The following is a 21953-nucleotide window of genomic DNA, read 5'->3' on the forward strand; positions in this document are numbered from 1 at the left end:
GTCTGGCATGTTCCTCCAATTTGAAAAGGCTTGGCATTCAGGCTTGTGATTGCAGACACTTATATATTTGTCACCAAGGACCAGCCTATCCAAATTTCAAGAATACTTAGCCCTGAGGATTTGCTGAGTACCATTAAAAAAAAAAAACTGAAGGATATCTTTTTGGCCATTGTAGGATGTCTTCTACTAAAGAAAAGGGAGGTTGGATGCTCCATCAGCAGTGGTTGAATCCATATTGATGAAATGAAAGGGTTAAAAATATCCAGGGACTTTTCATCATGATTATTGTATTTTATCCTTCTACTATATTGGAAGCTCCTTGAGGGTAGGGACCATCTAACGAGCACCATAGGGAACTGATGAATGGAGCATGTCCCAAAGAGGGTGACCAAGAAGATTGTGCTATTTAGCAAGTAGTTGAAATAACAAGCCTTACTTAGCTAGAAAAAAGAAGGAATAGAGCAGACATGTCTGCTGTCTTCAGATACTTGAAGGTCTGTCATATGGAGGGATTAGATTTATTAAGCTTGTCCATGAGAGTAGAATAGGACGATGTAGAGAGGCAGATTTAGACTCTATAAAAGGAAAGATTTCCCTAGACAGAAGTGGAATCAGATGCCTCAGGAGGCAGCGTGTTTTCCATCATTGACCATCTTCAAGAAAAAGATAGGAAGGCAATAGAGGGGATTTTTGGTCGGGTATGCATCAGGCTAAACAGCTTTTACATTTCCTTCCTATTTTGAGATTCAGTGATTCTTTATTTGTGGCTAAGGGCTTAATGACAGCTAAGTGGTACAGTAGATAGAACACCAGGCCAGGAGTCAGGAGCATCTGAGTTCAAATACAGCCTTAGACACTCACTAGATTTGTGATCTTAGGCAAGCATTTAACCTTGTTTGCCTCAGCTTTCTCACTGGTAAAATGAGATGGAAAGGAAATGGCAAATCTCTTCAGTATCTTTGCCAAGAAAACCTCCCAAAAGACTCATGAATACAATTGAAAAATGATTGAACAACAAAGGGCTTAATGGATATTAGGAGACAGAATAGTGTATTAGACCTACATAGGACTTGAAGATTTCCTGGGTTAGAATCCCACCTCTTCTACATACTATGTCACTTTGACTTTGGCCATGTCTCTCAGCTTTAATTTTCTCACCTGTTAAATAGGGATGATCAGTATCAATATCTATTTACTTTATAGCAAAAACATTGTATCAGGGTTATCCAAAAATAGAATATATGTTTCAGAAAGTGATGTATTATCTCTCACTTGGATATGTCCAGTGGGAATTGTTTTGAGATATGATTTGGACAGTGTGATAGGCAGCGTTTGAGACTGGGTTCAAATACTGCCCCAGACATTTATTAGCTATACCAGTCAATCATTTTATTAAGCATCTTCTATGTTCCAGGCACTGTACTAAACAGTAGGGACACAAAAAAGATAAAACATGATCTCTGCTCTTAAGGACTCACAGTCGAATGGAGGAGGCAAAATGCAAACACCTAGGTACAAACAAGATGTAAATAGGTGAGAGAATATATTATTATACTATTATATAAGTAACTAAACATTAATTTGTGACCCAGGCTTTTCTCCCTAGTTTATGTTTAAAATCCTAGTTCCTTTTAGGGTCAGTCTGTCAAGGACATGGCTGGTTGATGAGCTTAGTCAAGGAACAAGGTTACCAATCTTGGCTGGGACTCATCTAACTAGGTATCTTAATTTCTGTTTAAAGTGTAAGCAAAATCTAGTCTGGGATGGCCATTATACCGAGGAAAGGAACCCCTGTCCTAGATCCCCTTCATTAGAGTGCAGGATGACTCAGCTCATAAGGGAGAAAACTAGGCAGAGAGGTCCAGATGGAATGCAGTTTGCTGAAGGCTGCTGAGCCTCATGATCAAGTTATGTTATCTGCAGGAGAACATCTCATTTAACCCATTTAACTCATTGAATGTTCACCAATCAGGGTTAAGCTTCACTTATTAGGGGTATTTTCATCAGAAGGTATCTCAGGGTTTTTGTTTGTTTGTTTGTTTGTTTGTTGTTGCTTTTTTTTTTCTTTTTTGGCATACTTGGTTACCAAGAAAACCACTATCAAGTTATTGATTGCTACCTAGTGTAATTAATAAATCAATTATTAATTACTCAGAAACTCTTTCTAAAGGGGTTTTATTCATCACAAAGGATAACCTGGAGATAATCAACAGAGGCAAGGCATCAACATCAAGAATATTCAGGAAGGGCCTCTTGCTGAGAATGGGTAGCTGGAACTTGAGAAAGCAAAGGAGGCCAGGAGGCAGAGATAAGGAGGAATGATATTCCAGACATGGGGAAAAAAAACAGAGAAAATGCATAGAGTCAGATGATGGATTAGCATGTTCCCAGAACAAAAGGAGAACTTCTCTGTCACTGGATCAAAGAGTAGGGAAGAGGAGGAGAGGGTGTAAGCAGACTGGAAAGGTGTGGAGGGAAGATAATTAAAGGCTTAGAACATCAGAGGAATTTATATTTGATCCTAGAGGTGATAAGGAGCCACTGGAGTTTACTGAAAAGAGTCGTGTTTGGTGGAGGGAATCATGATATAGCCAGAGCTGACTTTATAAAGATCACTTTGACTGCTGAGTGGAGGAGTGGGGGGAGAATTTAGTCAACAGGATTTTGCAATAGTCTAGAAGTAATACAAGGAGGATCCATACTAGGATGGTGCAGTGTCAGAGGAGAGGAGGGAGCATATACAAGAGATGTTACTAAGATGAAATCTAAAGGTTTTGGTAGCAGGTCCAATATGAGAGGTTAGAAGAATTGAAGTTGATACTTGGATTGTCAACCTGAATGATAGAAAAGATAATCATACCCTCAATGGTAATGGGGAAGTTTGGAAAGAGAGTTTTGGAAGAAAGATAATGAAGTTCAGTGTGGGATATGTTGAGTTTAATTCATCTATGGGGCCTCCATTTTGATATGTACAGTAGGCAATCTGAAAATCATTAGTATAGGATATAATTAAATCCACGAGAGCTGATGAGATCAACAAGGAAAATAGGATAGAGAGATAAGAAAGGGAGACCAGGACAGAACCCTGTAGGACACCCAATGTTGATAGGAATGCTGTACATGAAGATGCAGAAAAGGTCTTATGGGTTGAAGGAGAACCAGAATAAAGCAGTGTCACAGAAACCCAGAAAAGGAGAAGAGGGTGATCCACAGTGTCTAAGGCTGTAAGAAAAGTCAAGAAGAATGAGGATTGAGAAAAGGCATTGGATTTAGCAATTAAGAAAGTAATGTTGGAGAGATCAATTTCATTTGAATAATGAAGTTGGAAGCCAAATCATAGAGTTTAAGAAGATAAAGAAAGAGTTAACAACAAGATTATGTGATGATCATCTATGATAGACTTAGCTGTTCTCAGCAATGCAGTGATCCAAGACAATTCCAATAGACTTGGGATGGAACATGCCACCTGCATTCAGAGGGAGAACTATAAAGAGCGAATATGGATCGAAACTTACTATTTTTACTTTTTTGTTTTGTTTGCTTTTTTTCTCATGGTTTTTCCCTTTTATTCTAATTTTTCTTTCACAACATGACTAATATGGAAATATGTTAAAAGTATAGTATACATATAACTAGTATAACCAATATCAGATTGCTTACTGCTTGGGGAGGGGGAAGGAAAGGGAAGAAGGAAGAAAAAATTTGGAAAACAAAGTCTTACAATAATGAATGTTGAAAACTATCTTTACATGTAATTGGAAAATACAGTTGAGTAAAGAAGAGGAGGAGGAAGAGGAGAAGGTAGAGAAGAATACTGTGAGAGGAAAAGAAGAAGAAGAAGAAGAAGAAGAAGAAGAAGAAGAAGAAGAAGAAGAAGAAGAAGAAGAAGAAGAAGAAGAAGAAGAAGAAGAAGAAGAAGAAGAAGAAGAAGAAGAAGAAGAAGAAGAAGGAGAAGAAGAAGGAGAAGGAGAAGGAGAAGGAGAAGGAGAAGGAGAAGGAGAAGGAGAAGGAGAAGGAGAAGGAGAAGGAGAAGGAGAAGGAGAAGGAGAAGGAGAAGGAGAAGGAGAAGGAGAAGGAGAAGGAGAAGGAGAAGGAGAAGAAGAAGAAGAAGAAGAAGAAGAAGAAGAAGAAGAAGAAGAAGAAGAAGAAGAAGAAGAAGAAGAAGAAGAAGAAGAAGAAGAAGAAGAAGAAGAAGAAGAAGAAGAAAGGACGAGGAGGAGGAGGAGAAGAAGAGAGAAAAGAAAGGAAGGAAAGAAGGAAGAGAGAAAAAGAGAAAGGAACGAAGCATGGAAGGAAGAAGATTATGAGAGGAAAGAAGGAAGAGGAGGAGAAGGAGAAAAAGGAAGAGAAGGGGCAGACATGGGGAATGAATTACAACTTGTATCTTTGGAGAGAATTCCCAAATGAATAAGATCATAAATCTACTTGTGTTATTTGAGCTTTTTCTGTTTCTTTGTTTTGAAATATAAATACTGTCTCATAGTTGTAACAGTAGTAGCCAAGAGATTGGGATTCAATTTTGATTCTACTTATTTTTAGCTGTGTCATTCTTGACAAATCACTTCCTTTCTCTGGTCCTGTTTCCATTATTCATTAAACAGGCATATTACTCCTTTCACAATCTCTTTCCCTCAAAGAGCAGTTAAGAGGAAAGCACTTTGTAAATTTAAAATACTAAGAAATGGGTATTATAACTTTCATATTTCATAGTCGGTAACAAACATTTATGGAATTAAATCAAATAAAAATGACTATGTTCAGCTGTCAGTTACCTCACCCTCCTGCTCCTCCCCTCTCTACCTCCAATTCCACAGCAGTAAACATCATCCTCTGACTTTGATAATTATTGGCTGAGTGGCAATGGGCAGTTCTCTTCATGTTGAGTCTCAGTGTGGTCATCTGTAAAATTGTGCTTTAAGCCTCCTAGGGCTATTGTGAAGAAAGTACTCTGTAAATTTCACAGTACAATCAGATATGGGTTTTATTAGATCTAATCTGCGCCTGGAGCTCAACTCACCTTATACACATCATGGCTATTCAGGACAGCATCAAACAGTGTGTAGAGGTCATTTAACAGGTCCACAACCTCCATGGGCTCACTCAGAGCTGAGATGGTGGTGAAGCCAACGATATCACTGAAGTAGATTGTTACCTGGTCAAAGTACTCTGGGATCACAGTGGTCCCAGCCTTCAGAGCCTCCGCCACAGACCTGGAAGAAAAAAAGGATGAAGCAAGCCAAGTCAAGGGGAGAATTGGCTTTGTTTTAAGGGATGGGGTGAATGATGGGCATTGTATTACAACTCCCTCCATAGTATCTTTCATATCTTTGTTCCTTTCCATTGATACAGCTGCTACCCTAGTTCAGATTGTAATAATTACCTCCTAATCGGTCTTCCTGCCTCAAACTTCTTCCCTTTCCAATCCACACCTGCCTAAGTGATTTTCCTGAAGTACAAGTCTGAAGATGTTGCAATATTGCTCAAAAGATCCAGTGACTCCTTATTTGATTTTAGGGCAAAATACAAATACCTCCATTTAGCACCTTACATTCTAGCTCCAGTCAACCTTTCAAGATTTGTTACACATTGCTTCTTTCATACACCCTGTCAAAAGAGACCACCCTGGGCCTTTTATATTTCATTTTATCTCCATCAGTGTGCCTTTAAATTGACTGATCTCCCCATGCCTAGAATGCATTTGCTCTTCACTCCACTCTTAGACTCCTTACCATTCTTGAAAGATTTGTTCTGATGTCAAGTCCTATGGGAAGCCTTTCCTAATTCCTCCAGGTACTAGTACACCCCAAATTGTATATTTTTCATATTTTCAAGAACCTTTTAATCTAGGAGTCCGTTTTTGTCTTTGTATACCCTGTCTGTAACAATCTCTGTCTCTGTTTCTCTGTGTCTGTGTCTCCCTCTATTTCTATATTTGTTTCTATTTCTCTCTGTGGGTGTGTCTCTATATAAAGTCATGCAAAACACATTTTTACATTAGTTATATTGTAGGGTGGAGGGAAGCAAGAAAACTAATGAAAGTAAATGAAAACATTTCAATCTGCACTCAGTTAATCAGTTTCTCAATTTAGGGGGTAGATAGCATTCTTCATCATGAATCCTTTGAAATTGTTGTGGATCAATGATTGATTATAGTAGCTAAGTCTCTTACAGTTGATGATAATTATATTATTGCTGTTGCTGTGTACAATGTTCTTCTAGTTCTACTCACTTCACTTTGCATCAGCTCATATAAATCTTTCCAAGTTTTTCTGAAACTATCTCTTTGTCTTTTTTTATATAGTATTCCATCACAATCATCTACTACAACTTATCCAGCAATTCCCCAGTTATTATTAATGGGCATCCCTTCAGTTTCCATTTCTTTGACATAACAGAATGAGCTTCTACAAATGTTTTTTTTTTTTTAAATGCATAATTTTTCTTTTTCTTTGATTGCTTTGGGGGTATAACTTTAGTAGTGGAATTGATGGATGAAAGGGTATTCACAGTTTTATAGCTCTCTGGGCATAGTTTTGAATTGTTCCCCAGAATGATAGACTATTTCACAGCTTCACCAACAGTACATGATATATCTATTTTTCTACATTCCTCCAACATTTGTCATTTTTCTTTTTTCTCATCTTTCCCAATCTTATGGATATGAGGTGGTACTTCAGAGTTGTTTTAATTCACATTTCACTAATTATTAGAGATTTAGAACATTTTTTCCATGACCATTGATGGCTTTGATTTCTTCTGAAAACTGATCGTTCATGTCCTTTGATTATTTATCAACTGGAAAATAGTTTTTATTTTTATAAATGTGGCTCATTTCTCTCTACTTTCTATAAAAAATTTCCCCTAATGTTCTACTTTCCTTCTAATTTTGGCTGCATTGATTTTGTTTGTGCAAAGCCTTTTTTATTGAATGTAATCAACTTCACCTCCCAGGATCTCTTGTTTAGTCATGAATTCATCTTCCTCAGAAACATAAAAAGTAATAAAATAAGAAAAGAGAAAACAGAGAACATTAATGTATTATTTTGTGTCTTTAAAGGTAGCCTATGGATACCCTCTCCCATGTGTGTGAGAAGTTGAACAAATTATTTCCCCTTTGAGAGCATTGTTTTTCTCAGCTCAACAAAGATGCTGAACTCCATGATTAAGACAATCCTAAGTTTTGGATGCAGTCCTTCCTCCCCTTTGCCTCTCAGAATGTTTAGTTTTCATCAAAGCCTCACATTAAAACTTATAAAATACATAAAGCATTTCCTACCCACTCTGCCCCCTCTCAGATGTTAGGGCTATTTTTCCCTTATCCCTTAAAGTAATCCTGCATCTGTTTTGTATGTATATTGGATATGCTTTGAGTATCTGTTATTTAAGGATTGGTTGAAAGAATTAAGCAAGTTTATTCCCTCAGAGGGGACTTGATAGTGTTGTTCTAGTATCTTTAGACTAGTCATGTGGGTGACTAGACTTGTTCCCTTGATCCCAGAGGGGAGGAGTAGAAGAAGAATAGCTATCATTTATAGAGCTTTTAAGATTTGCAAAGCTCTTTATACCTGTTATCTCATTTGATTTTCCCACAATAAACTTGCAAAGTAGGTGCAATTATTATCCCCTTTTTACAGATAAACACTTAGAATGAGTTGCTCGTGGTTACACCACTAAGAAGTATCTGATGCAGGATTGGAATCCATGTCCTTCTGAAAGTCCAGAACTTTATCTACTTGTTCTGGACAGGGAGAAATGAGATCAAATGGTAAAGAGGCAAACACTTTCCTATGAGTGTTCATAAGTGGAATTAGTTGCCTTGAGAAGTGGTCAGTTCCCCCTTCTTGAAGAACTTCAAGTTGATGCCAGATGACTGTTGTATGTTAAAATGGAGGCTACATTTCATGTAGTATTGTTTAGTCATTTCTGTTATGTCCAATTCTTTGTGACCCCATTTGGGATTTTCCTGGCAAAGATATTGGAGTGGTTTGCCAATTTTTTTCTTTTGCTCATTTTACAGATGAGGAAATTGAGGTATACAGGGTTAAGTGATTTGCCCAGGATTTGATCGGGTTTCCTGACCTTAAGTCTAGTGTTCTTTCCTCCATTCTATCACCTACTAAGAGCTCATGAGATTTCCCACAACAAGACTAGCACAAACTCTCTGGGGGCTTATTTGGGAGGCACTGGATCTGAAGTTAGGAAGCTTTGTTTTGAATCATCATTTTGTCATATTAGCTCTGTAACTACAAAAGTATCTGAATCATTTTTCTTTGCTCATCTGTAAAATAGATAACAATAGGTGCACTCCTTGTCCCACACAGGGTAGTTGGGAGGAGAATACTTTGGAAGCATTAAATCAATAGAAGAAATCTATTTATTTCAGCTGTTTAATTTTATCTCACTCTTCATGATTTCATTTAGCGTTTTCTTGGCAAAGTACTGGTCTGGTTTGTCATTTCCTTCTCCAGCTTCCTTTAGAGATGAGGAAACTTAGCCAAGCAGGGTTAAATGACATGCCCAAAGTCATATAGCTAGTAAATGTCTGAGACCATATTTGAACTCAGGAGTTTGAGTCTTCCTGACTCCATGTCCAGCACTTTGTGTACCACGGCACATTTAAACTATAGAAGCTGTTAACAATAATAATTAATTATAATGATAATGATAATAATAGATTTGCCTAGAATCTCACAATAAGTAAGTAGTTATGATAGAATAGATAAGAGTCTTGCTTAGGGCTAACTGCACTTAAGCTGGTCCTTCCTACTTACTGGGGAAGCATCTGTGAGAGCAACTTCTCTGTCTTCTGTTTCTCCAGCTCCAGTTCTTCTGTTCTTGCCTGGACCAGGTCCTCCAGATCATGGGAATACTTCTCTAGCAGCCGCAGCATTGAGTCTGCCACACTGCTCTTCTTGCCTTGGTTGATGCTTTTAAACTAAAGATGGAAAGAGATATAGAATGGTCCCCCCCCAATTGAAAAAGGCAGGACCCCTTCTTTGGAAATTGTGCCCTACAATTTGGAGAATGCTTTATAATACTCCAAGATGCTTTATAACTAGTGTTTTGAAGTTTATGTAGCAATGGTGCATCATAATAATCACCATAACATTTATGGAGCATTTTAACATTTTTGAAGAGTTATTTACAAATTATTTCTTTTGGTTCTATAATCCCAAGATGTAGGGGCTGGATGTATTGGAGAGAAACAGAAACAGAGAGAAACAAAAACAGAGACAGAGAGTAACAAAGACAGAGACAGAGAGACAGAAAGACAAGGAGAGATAGAGAAATTATAGGGTGCTACATAAATGCAAATATAGATAGAGATGAAGGAAGAATGTAGACTTTCCCACTTGGGAGATAGCTTAGAACACAAATTATCAGGGCAGAAAGCTTCCTAGAACAAAGATTGGAAGAACTGGGAAGAATTTTACCACAGTATCAGAGCAAAAAGGGATCCTGGAACATAAGATGTCAGAACTGAAAGGAATCTTAGAACATAAAACATCAGAGCTAAGACAAAGTTTTAGAACATAGACTGTTGGAACTGGGCAGGATCTTGAAGTTTATTTAGTCTAGGAGTGCTAAACTTTTTTTTGTCTCACATACCTTGTTTGACAACAGCTTCACAAGTCAAAATAATGTTTTTAAACAAAATACTTGTAGGAAATATTTATATCAATCACTTATTAAGTACCTACTATGTCTGGACACTCTGCTAAGTGTTGAGGATACAAAAAGAAGTTAAAAAAAGAGTCCTTGTCTTCAAAGAGTTTAAAATCTAATGGGAGAATGAAATAAAATAAATAATATACAAAGCAAAACCAATTATATAACATATAGAAAGTACATAGAAAATCAATTGAAATACTTATCAAAATATTAAAATTTCCAAGTTTGTAGACATACAACCTCCACATTTTGGCATTATAACCCAGGTTAAGAACTTCTGTCTGATGCACTTCAATCCCCTCGTTCTATGGAAAGGGAAACAGGCCAGAGAAGGAAAATTTATTGCCCGAAGTCCCACAAGTCAGTGACAGAGCTTTGGACTCCTCTCCCTTCTTCTAGCCCAGGCCTTTTGCTGCATTCCTTCTCTCACTTGGTTAACCTCTTTTCAACAATTTTTCTAAGAGTGGGGTGGGGATGGGGATGAAGAGGAGGGAAGCTGATGAGGAGGGAAATCAATAGAGGAAGTCATACCAAGTGAAATCAGTTGGTCCCCCAGGAGTCATTACCCAGTTCAGTCAGGCTCACACAATCCATCACCATGAGGAATATAACATGCACAAACTTGTTGGGTCCCCTCCCCTCCTAATCTCTGCCCTCCTGGGGCTACTACATCATGGACCACAACAGAAGGCCTCACTAGGATTAGAATTAGGGAATGTTAGCACTGGGAGGATCCCCTGAGACCAAGCTGTCCAAGCCCCTTATTTTATTGAGGAAAGAACAAAGACTCAGAGAGGGAAGGGACTGGGGAGGCAGTGTATCACAGTGGAAAGAGCACTTTTTTACCATCAATGGACCTCAGACATTTAACAATCTGGGTCACTGAAATTCTCTGTAAATCCCTAGCCTCTTAATTCTGAGCTCCATTTCCTTTCCCCTTCATCACACTGCTCTAGACAGAGCAGACTATTAGTGCAGGGGAGTAGGAGATGAGAAGGAGGGGCTGGCTACTTACCTGGCTGAAGATGTCATCCAGACTGGGTCTGTCTTCTGGATCCTCACTCCAGCACTGTTTCATCAGCCTGAGGCACTCAGGTGGTCCCTGGTCTGGAGACACCACCGGACGGCAGAGGGGAGGAGGGGACACCAGCTTCCTGATGATTTCTGCAGCAGAGACGCATGGGGGTCTCTCCTCTGCATTTCCATGCAGGTGACCCTCCCCACCCCATGCTTGGAATTTATTCACTCATCACTGATACCCAATGAAATCTTAAGGTCTAGCTTGGATAATACTTCAACCACAAAGCTGTCCTTGATTCTCCAGGAAATCTCTCCTTCCTCACCTGATTGAGAGTTCTTTGTATGGATCTCTCTTCTAACTTGTGTCATATTTACTTATGTCCATGTCCATTTATGTACTCCTCTTCTCCCCCAGCTCTGAATCAAATAGGGGGAAGGCAAATGGATACCAAGCCTTAAACTCAAGAGATAAGAATTTGAATCCCCATCTTGAACTATTATTAGCTGTAAACTCTAATCCAAGTTCTATAAGTTGCTTAAGCCTCAGTTTTTCCACCTGTCAAGTGGGTTCTAAGGACTTCTTCAGATATCACCTTGAAGTTTGAGTTCTTGAAGGCTATACCATCATTCTCCTTTGTTTAACAGGGAAAGACAGTGAAATCAGAATCAGAGGATATATAGCAGGTTACAGCTAGACAGGACCTAAGAGTTGGCTGAATCCATTCCATAGATGGAGAAACTGAGGCTCAGAATGCAAAAAATAATGTGTACAAGGTCACACAACTGGAGCACAGCAGCACTGGGAATAGACAACACTGCTCTATATAATGATGAACTCTTTGAACCTCTGTGCCAAGTGCCCAAACATGGGGCACAGGGCAGATGCTTAAGAAATATGGTTTGAATTTGTCAGCTGTCTTCAAGGATCTTGGGATTTTATTGATATGGGAGGCTGTCCCAACAAACCACCAGTTCAGATCCTAAACCCTCTGTGACTTAGTAGAAGGTTTGATGCGTTTCTGTGGCTGAAAAATTAATTCCTGGTGGCCTGCCCTCTGGCGGTGAACCTCTCTACACTCAGCTAATCTAGGCCTCAAACTGCAAACCCTGAGTCCTTAAACCTTTTCCAGCTTGGGATGGCCAGCTGTGTACACCTAGCCTTTGGGAAACCAGAGGATTCCCTCCTACCAGGAGGAAACATCTTTTAATTAACTAATCTTTTAAATTTATTCAATTCATATTTTAAAAAGCAAACACCCAACTTTCATTGCATAATAATTCCAGGTAGAAATTTTCATTCAGGATAAATAAAAAATAATTCATGGCAAATGAAATCAATCTTAGAATATGTATATTTAATATCTAACAATAATGATGAAATATAAAAAAATTAGACAATACCTGCAATCATAATATAACAGATAACAGTTATTCACTTCTTGGTTAAGAAATTAAAACAATTATGCCCTGCTAAGGTAACTTTTTTTTTTAATTTAATTTTTATTTTATTTTATCATTATAACTTTTTTTTTGACAGTACATATGCATGGGTAATTTTTTATAACATTATCCCTTGCACTTACTTCTGTTCAGATTTTTTCCCTTCCTCCCCCAACCCCCTCCCCCAGATGGCAGGCAGTCTTATACATGTTAAATATATTACAGTATATTCTAGAAACAATATATGTGTGTAGAACCGAATTTCTTGTTGCACAGGAAGAATTGGATTCAGAAGGTAAAAATAACAGTTTACACTCATTTCCCAGTGTTCCTTTTCTGGATGTAGCTGGTTCTGTCCATCATTAATCAATTGGAATTGGATTAGCTCTTCTCTATGTTGAAGATATTAAGGTAACTTTTTTTTAAAATCACATATAAATATATGTATATATTTATATATGTATACCTATACATATGTATATACATACATATATGTTTATTTGCTGTACCATCTTACTCCCAGTGGGTAGACCATTGAGCCTGAAGGCAAGAAGACCTAAATTCAAATATGCCCTCAGACACTTCTGAGCTGTGTGATTCTGGCTAAGTCATTTATTCTTTGTTTCAATTTTCTCAGCTTTAAAATGGAATAATAATAACAGCGCCTCTCCCACAAGACGTTGTAAGGCTCAAATAAGCCATTGTTTGTGTTGTATTGTGCTTAGCATAGTTTCTAGTTCATAGCAGGCACTATTTAAATTTGAATGCTCTTGAGCCTCTATTTTCCCATCTGTTAAAGGAGCATAATTGCACATATACTGTTTACATTACAGAGTTGTAAGGGAAGTTTTGCAAATTTTAAAGCCCCATAGAAATGGGTGGTATTATTATTGTGATGACTGGTTTATATGCCTTACCTTGCTTTTGCGGGACTCAATTTCCTGATGTAGAAAATATTACTTCCTGATCTAGAAAGTATTGTTATTTCATATTATATTGGGGCTACCTATATTTTAGAATATTGTAAGGAACAATTTCCTAAGGGAAGCCTTTTCTGTTCCCTCCAAATCTGGGTATTCTCTCCCTTTTCAAATTGCTTTTTTTGGCTTATTTATAAGCATGTACCCATTTATCCCCAGTAGAATGTCAGTTACTTGGGAGCAAGTCTGTAGTATTTTTAGTCTTTGTAATTGCAACACCCAGCATATATGTTCCATTGCCCCCAGCTTTTATTTTCCATGTCCCATGTTCTAAGCAATAGTTGGTGCTTACTTAATAGATGTTTCTTGCAAATGACATTTTCCTTATTTTCTTAATTTAATGATAAATAGCCCAGTTTTACATAAACTTCCAAGGAGTGATGTCTGGCCTCGTTTCTAAGTCTTTGGGATTGACCTCTGGAGGCCTAATGGGGGTTGTTGGACAAATGACTGCTTAAAACCCCTTCCTCCTTCCTTCTCCTCCACCTCATAAATATTTGGCAGGAGCCCCAGCACCTGGAACACACATTCTTGCCTCTGGGTGAGTGTTTGTGGATGGGAGAAGGAAGTCCAAGAGGCTGAGGGGTGACTGAAGCTCACTGTTCCAGCCTAGGAGATGCTTGTACAAGACTGAAAGGTGGCAAACATAACTCTGCTCTCCCCCCTGCTCTGAGTGAGGAGAGGTTAACATCTGCCTGGGGAAAACTCTCTGCTGAGGGAGGAGTAGGAGGAGAGTAGCAGTGCTGAAGGAGGGAGCAGGGCAACATCTGGAAAAGTAGGCTGTGGACCCCAGCAGGGGGGAGACATCATGCTGGGCTTAGTCTACAGGGATTCCTTAACAATATAACTGCCATGATGGATAAGATGAAAAGGGATGTAGTGTTTCATTCAGCCTGGTCCCCAAGCATCCAGGTCAGAGGCTGACATCTGAGGCTAATAGAGAGAAGAATATCTAAAGTCCAGGAAACCACAGTAAAGTAGTTCATTATTTTCTTATAATGTCAGGATCATAGTGTCATAGAAAGAAACTCAACTCAATGAATCATCAGATTCTGGGTCCCACTGACTTACTGTATGAACATTGGCAAGACCCTTTCCTTCTCTGGGTCTCAGGTTCATCATCTGTAAGAGGAGAAAGATTGTACCTCTTGATAGAGAGGTGATCAACTCAAATTTTAAAATGAGATTTTTGTCATGATCAATTTATTTTACTTGATTATGTATATTTGTCACAAGATATTAGGATTACAAGGTGCTAACTCAGGTTGTCTAAACAATTCTCTAACTCAGAATTCACACCTTTAGTTCAAACTCTCCAGTTTCTTTTTTCTTTTTCATTGCAGAGCATGAGGAGGTAGTACAGAGAGAAATAAATGCTTATTAATTGAAAAATGTAATAGGAGTCTTTAAAAAGATGAGTCAGGTTGAATTAGGTAATTTCTAAAGTAACTTCTAGCCATAATATTCTATTTCCAAAGGACCTTTCCATTTTATGTTTTATACTGAAATTGCATTAAAGGTTTTTTCCCCTACCATTATATGTTCTATTATTTGAGGACTTTGTTAGGCCTAAAACACTATTTTTTATCTTGTAATTTTCTAGGTGCTAATGTCCCTTCAAGCTCCAAGCTGTATGATCCCTCCCAACTCTGACATTTCATATTCATGTTCTAAATTCCCTTTCTGTCTTGCTATCCCATGTTCCATGTCCTCAGCAACCCAAGGCAGAGGATAGTAGAACAATAGGGTATCTTGACCTACACAACATAATTTTATTTTTTTCTTTTATTATTATTATTGTTATAGCTTTTTATTTACAAAACATATGCATGGATAATTTTTCAACATTGACCCTTGGAAAACCTTCTGTTCCAACTTTTCCCCTCCTTCCCCTCATCCCTTCCCTTAGATGGCAAGTAGTCCAATACATGTTAAATATGTTAAAGTATATATTAAATACAATATATGTATACATATTTATACAGTTATGTTGCTGCACAAGAAAAATCGGCTCTAGAAAGAAAGTAAAAAAGCCTGAGAAGGTAAACAAAAATATAAACAACAATAACAGAAAGAGTGTAAATGGTATGTTGTAGTCCACACTCATCTCCCAGAGTTCTTTTGCTGGTTGTAGCTGGTTTCAGTTCATTACTGCTCTATTAGAACTGATTTGGTTCATCTCATTGTTGAAGATGGCCACGTCCATCAGAGTTGATCATCATATAGTATTGTTGTTGAAGTATATAATGATCTCCTGGTCCTGCTCATTTCATTCAGCCTCAGTTCATGTAAGTCTCTCCAAACCTCTCTGCATTCATCCTGTTGGTCATTTCTTACAGAGCAATAATATTCCATAACATTCATATACCACAATTTATTCAGCCATTCTCCAATTGATGGGCATCCATTCAATTTCCAGTTTCTAGACACTACAAAAAAGGATGCCACAAACATTCTTGCACATATAGTTCATTTCCCTTCTTTAGGATCTCTTTGGGATATAAGCCCAGCAGTAACACTGGACAGCAGAATTTTAATGAAGGTAGCTTCTACATATTAGATTTTTAAGCTGTGTGAAGAGTGGGACTATACTCACCTTGCTTATATTTTGAATCTCCTCTCAAGATTACCACATTTCTAATCTGGAATTCTGACCAAAAAGCTACTAAATTGTTTATGCTTTTTGACCCAGCAATACCACAAATAAATATGTAACCCAAAGAGATCAAAGAAAAAAGAAAAGGATCTACATGCACAAAAAAATGTCATAACACTTCTTTTTGTGGTGGCAAAAAGTTGGACATTGAAGGAGTGGTTATCAGTTGGGGAATGGCTGAACAAGATGTAGCATATGATTATGATAGAATACTATTGTATTATAAGAAATGATGAAATTGATGATCTCAGAAAAAAATGGAAATATTTATATGAACTGATACAACACGAAGTGAACAGAACCAGTACTGTGATTAGTACCAGTAATAATATGAAGATAATCAATTATAAAGGACTTAGCAATCCTGATTAATACAATGATTCATGACAATTCCAAAGAACTCATTATGAAAAATGAAAAAAAGTTCTAGCAAGAGAACAGATGAACTATGAGTACAGATTGAAGTATATTTTTAACCTTAATTGTTCTTGCTTTTTTGGTAATATGGCTAATGTGGAAATGTTTTGCATGATTTCACATGTATAATGGATATTATATTACTTGCTTTCTCAGTGGGTGAGGCATAATGGACTAAAGGGGAAGGAGAACAATTTGGAATTGAAAGTTTAAAAATTAATATTTAAAAGGAAATTTAAAAATAAAAAGATGAGCACATTTTTTTGTGAGCAGTGAATATTAACAAATTTTTATTTAATTGATTTTACATTTATTTTCCCAAGTGACTGACTCATATTGAGTTTGCAGTCTTCTGAAGTTGATCATATCTCATAAGGAGAGTATGAACCTTCATAGCACACATGAGCAATAAGAAGTAAGGGCTATATGCTAGTTTGAAAGCCAACACTCAACATACTACGTGAAGAACTTTTCAGTAGTGGGAAGTGGAAAGAAATGGCAGATGAGAACTTATCACAGTGGGATTGAGAGTTTGTGTGTACAATCTGTAATGGGGAGGTTATAGTCACTTGTTTCTTAGCCTCTCTGCCTTATACTTGTTGGTACCTTCTCTGTTTCTCTGAAGATTTGTGTGTCTTGTGCTATGTTGCTAAATTGCACAAGTCCTTAGGCATAGATGATGTAGCAATAATAAATAAGCTCTTGGCAGTGTTTGAACTCAGAGGAGCTTTATAGGCAGAGGCTAAAGGACCTTTATAAATACTGATTTCCTCCACCTCCATAAAATAAACAGTTACTGAGACCTCACAATTTTCTAATACTCTATATATGGCAGCACAGAAAGCTATATTGATCTAATTAGGCCCAGGAGTCCTTGGTTTGAGGACTAGCTCTAACACTTATTACCCAATAGAATGTCAACTCCTTGAGAACAAGAACTATTTTTTCCTATCTTTGTGTACCCCATGAATCTAGCAAAATATCTGCCATTTAATAGGTGTTTAATAAAAGCTTGCTAAATGGATGAAAGAATGAATGAATGGGCAGCCATGGGAAAAATCATTAAACCTCTATGGGCCTTCATTCCCTATAAAATGGGGATATTGCTATTGTTCAGTCATTTTTGACTTTGTGACCCCATGGATTATAGCACACCAATGTATCCATGGGGTTTTCTTGGCAAAGATATCGCATTGGTTTGCAATTTCTTTCTCTAGTGGATTAAGGCAAACAGAAGGCAAATAGCCAATAAGTGTCTGAGGCTGGATTTTAACTCAGATCTTCCTCACTCTATGCCCTACACTCTATCCACTGAGTTATCTAGTTACCTCTAAATATGGGGATAATAACCCTTAACTTATTTCCTTCATAAGGTTGTTGGGAGAGAAAGGGATTTTTTGAATCATAAAGAATTATGGCAATAGGAATTCTTGCATACATATGTGATCATGAGTCAGAGTAGCTTTACAATTTGGCATAGAGAGCTCCAACTACTGACATTCCTCCATCCATGCAGATCAGACACTTGTCCATAATGTAAAGTTTTAGAGAATTATCAGAGGCCTTGAGAAGTTATGTGTCTTGCCAAAGATCACACCGATGTATATGCCAGAAGCAGAGCTTCCTACCTCTAAGGACAGCACTCTTGGTCCTTTGTGTTACATTGCTTTTCTATCCTTGATTACAATATAATCATTGTTGATTATAGTTAATAGTTCATTGATACATACAGTTCCTACCAATTTTAAGGAAAGGGACATTTCTTCACCAACTGAAACAATTGGGAACGTGTTAGTCATTAAAATGGGCTAATTCTCGGTGCTGTTTAGTTCTTTCAGCACAATGGACAGCGGTTACCAAAGCCAAGATTAATCCCAAGAAATAGATTTCTAATGGTGACATTTAAGATGTTAGTGGGAGAGATCATTTTGTATCTGTGAGAGGAGGTGAGGGTCCTGGATGTACAAGGCCAGTCCTATGGAGAACAGAGGTACAGAGGATGAGGTCCTACCTTCTGCAGAGAGTCCCGATGTGCAGTAGGGTGGTCCCCGAGCCAGCACCTCTTGCAAAATTATGGCAAAACTATAGACATCGCCCTTGAAAGTGCCTCTCCAAAGCCCTTCAGCCCCCCTGAGCAATTCTGGTGCAGTCCACAGCAATTCTGCAAAGAAGGCATTAGGCCAAGAGGAAAGGGAAGAAAGATAACTATGGATTGTCTGGAAACCTTTGTTTAAATCCAAGCTCTGACACTGATTAATTGGCCCACTTTGTGAAACTCATTTTCTCTCTTCTAGATCTCCCCTATTAAATAAAGAATATGGACTGGATAATCTCTAAAATTCCTTCTAGCTCTGACATTAAAAATTCTAGCATTTCATGTTACATGGAATGGAATAGCCATTCAGTGTTCTAAACAAATGTCCAGTTCCAACTTTCTAAAATTTCAAGGAACTTGGCAAGGTATTTCCTACTTATCCCACCTATTAGATTATAAATTCTATGTGATGAGAGAATAGGTCTTTTTAATTTCTATCTTCCCTTAGCACTAAAGTATAGGTCTTTTATAGGAGAAGAACTTCAGTAGGGGGCAGTGGAAACAAAATGAATTTAGAATCATAGGTCCTGAGTTCACATATCAGATACTTTAATGTACATATATCACCTCACATCTCTAGTCCTCATTGTTTCTCATGAAGAATTAAGAGATTGAACTAGGTATGGTCAAAACTAGGTATGGTCTATAGTTCTATAGATCATAAGATTAATAATGTGTATTGATGGACAGAATAATAATAGCCAGCAGTTGCATGACATTTTGAGGTTTACAAAGCACTTTAAAAATATTTAATTTTATCCTCCTGGAAAGCCTAGAAGAATGCCCATTTCACAGATGAAGCAATTAAGATCAAAGATTTTTCAGAGGCAAGATTTAAACTCATTCAGGTCTCCTAATTCCATTATTCTATCCATTGTGGCTTACAGTATTAATTGAAACCTATAAAGGAAAGGCAACATCATGAATAATGATTATGATGATGAAGATCAGAGGGCACCTAAGAGGAAAATGGAACTAGACATAAATATTAAGGAAATCAGACTTTTTTTACAGGGAGCCCTTTAGAATCTCCTTTGGGAAGCCTTCTCTGATCCCTTTTCCCTAGTAGAGTGTAATTTGTATTATTGTTATATATAATAGTTGTTTGTGCTTATGTTATCTCCTTAATAGACAATGAATTAAATGTCTGCATGTGAGGATCTAATGTAAACTCTTTATCTCTTTCAGAGTAGGACAGGGATTTGCATACAATAAATACCTGATATATGTTTACTAAATTAATGAACACTTTTCCATTGGGTCCTCCAATATATGCATCCAAATTACAAGAAATTATAGAAGGAAAGTAAAAGAGATATTTGGATGGATGGGGTAAGTTACTAATCTAGATCACCTCATGATTTATAACAGACCACCTGTAGACCCTAAGCACCAGATTAAAAATAAATGCCTACCTGGTCAAGAGTTCTCTAAGGAATAAGATTTCAACCTCCTGATGGTCAAAATACCACCTACTAGACACAGTAGTTCTGAAGGGAGAAAGGACTTATGAACAGCCCCTGGTGGACACTGACCTTCTGGCAGGGGCTGGGAATAAGGAACCCGCTGCCTCTCCAAGAGATCCAAATAACCATGGTCTGTGACCTTCAACACAAAACGCCCATCCACAACACAGTTGCGAGACTTGAGGGAACCATGGGGAAACCCTCGATGGTGGAGATACCGGACACCCTGTAGGATAAGGAGAAGATTGCTCTTTTATAATTTGCTGTAGAACTGACACAGAACCTTCAAGTCCAAAATGTCTCACATCCCCATTTAATGGTAGAGTCTCAAGAAGGGGATATAGCAGTTTGGAATAACAGAATATTTTTGATTAATGGAAAACTTATGATCTAGAATATCAAAACTATAAGGATCCTTATACCCAATAATTTCAGAGTTAAAAGAAACCTTAAAGCATAGATTATCAAAGTTTGAGGGGACTTTAGAAACTAGAATGTTAGAATTAAAGAAAACCTTGAAAAATTGCCAGAGCTGGAAGTGGCCTTAGCACAGAATGTCAGAAGGAACCTGAGAGCATAGAATATCAAGATGAAAATAACCTTCCAGACCATCCAAGACAACCTCTTCCTTTTACAGATGAGAGAACTGAGGCATAAAAGGTAAACTTAATGCCAGAACCCTGAGTAGAACAGGTCTTTTGACTTCCATTTTAGCTAGGGTTCTTTCAATTAAAACATGCTCCCTATAGAGAAGATTGTACTTATGGAAAAATGCATTGTATTCATGGTGAAAAGACCTGATTTTGAATCCTTGCTCTACCAAGATGTGTGAGGCTTTCCAAAAGGAATTAAGAATTTATTGATTTTTCAGGATTTCTGGATTGATGCACAAGCTCTATTCTTTGGACATATACTCTATAAGGACCGCAGATAAGTTATCTGCTCTCATATCAAAATAAGGTCTATTTCTTAAAAGAACCAAATACTATATATGAATGAACTCTCATACTATGTTCTTGATGAATTGCTAGGGATATGGCATTTCTGAGAGCACAAACTCTATATTTTCATATTAGTTTCCTAATAGGCAAAATAATGCAACACATAAACATAAACATTCTATAAATAAATGGTCTGATTTATAAAACAAGCTATGTGATCAAAGTAAAAGCAAATAGACAGTAGATTCCTACAAAATTAGAGTTTCAAGAAGAAAAGTTCTGAATGGAAATTTTCTCCAGTGAATCTCTGAAAATGCATAAAGGACCTCAAAATTATTCTGGACAATCCCCTACAAGATTCTAGAAATCATTCATAAGTTCTGAATTCTCTTCAGGGCCCAGTCATTTAAATACTTTAAAAGTATGGTTAATTCATTTACTCAGTCTATCATATTATTTTCTTATTGACTCAATCAAAGGTATCTTTTAGTATTCACAAAGGAACCAAGGAATTCGTGCATCCTTTTCAGTTTAATATCTCATTAATGTCCTATGACTATATTCTGCATCTTTCTTTACCACATTAACTTGGGGAAGGAGGTAGAAGAATATCCCCTTTATATAAATAAATGGTCAGAGCTAACCATTGTCCATCATCTTGTTTTCATGACCACAAACACCTAAAGAATTGCTTCCCTTACTTTAATCAAATCCATCAGGAGGGATGACTTGAAAGTCCAGTCAAGCCTCAGGGCCTCATTTTTCAGCAAATCCTCCAAACTGCCTCTGCAACAGTGCTCAAACACAATGGCAGAAACACCCAGGTCAGTAAAGAAGCCCAGGCAGAGATTCACATTCTCATGTCTCAGATCCCTCATCTGTAGAAGAAAGAGAGAAGAAATATAGAATATACTAGTGGGAAGCAATTGAGGGTTCTCTTATCCTGGTGAGTGTAATGGGAAACTGAGGACTTCTCAGAATAATAACTGTTCCCACTCTTTTCAATTGTGAGGAATTATGTGATTTCTCATAAAATTATTAACTAAGGTAGATTGAACCTATAACCTAAATTTAGTTTATGAAGGTCTGGTGGTTTGGGAAAATAAAATAGAATGCTCTTACTAGCTCAAGGAAATAGTTGTAAACCTTGTAAAACTGACCATCATAAACCCATAAACTTAGGAAAACACACCTGCAAACAGTTGTAAACCTTGTAAAACTGACCACCATAAAATTTAAGTCAACCATATGGGCCTGACTAGAATT

At 37.4% G+C, this 21953-nt stretch overlaps 1 protein-coding gene across 1 annotated transcript in view; it reads right to left on the reverse strand.

The window, feature by feature from the left end:
- Positions 1–21953, reverse strand: part of GUCY2F (guanylate cyclase 2F, retinal) — a 59402-nt gene that overhangs the window by 20577 nt on the left and 16872 nt on the right. Inside the window, exons 8-13 of the mRNA XM_074302242.1 lie at positions 21389–21565; positions 19816–19972; positions 18197–18346; positions 10688–10836; positions 8772–8935; positions 5018–5210 (exon numbers count right to left, since the gene is read on the reverse strand). Of these exons, the coding sequence (XP_074158343.1) occupies positions 5018–5210; positions 8772–8935; positions 10688–10836; positions 18197–18346; positions 19816–19972; positions 21389–21565 (990 nt within the window). The remainder of the gene's footprint in view (positions 1–5017; positions 5211–8771; positions 8936–10687; positions 10837–18196; positions 18347–19815; positions 19973–21388; positions 21566–21953) is intronic.

The sequence above is a fragment of the Sminthopsis crassicaudata genome, chromosome 3 (assembly GCF_048593235.1).
Source record: "Sminthopsis crassicaudata isolate SCR6 chromosome 3, ASM4859323v1, whole genome shotgun sequence".
Classification (NCBI taxonomy): domain Eukaryota; kingdom Metazoa; phylum Chordata; class Mammalia; order Dasyuromorphia; family Dasyuridae; genus Sminthopsis; species Sminthopsis crassicaudata.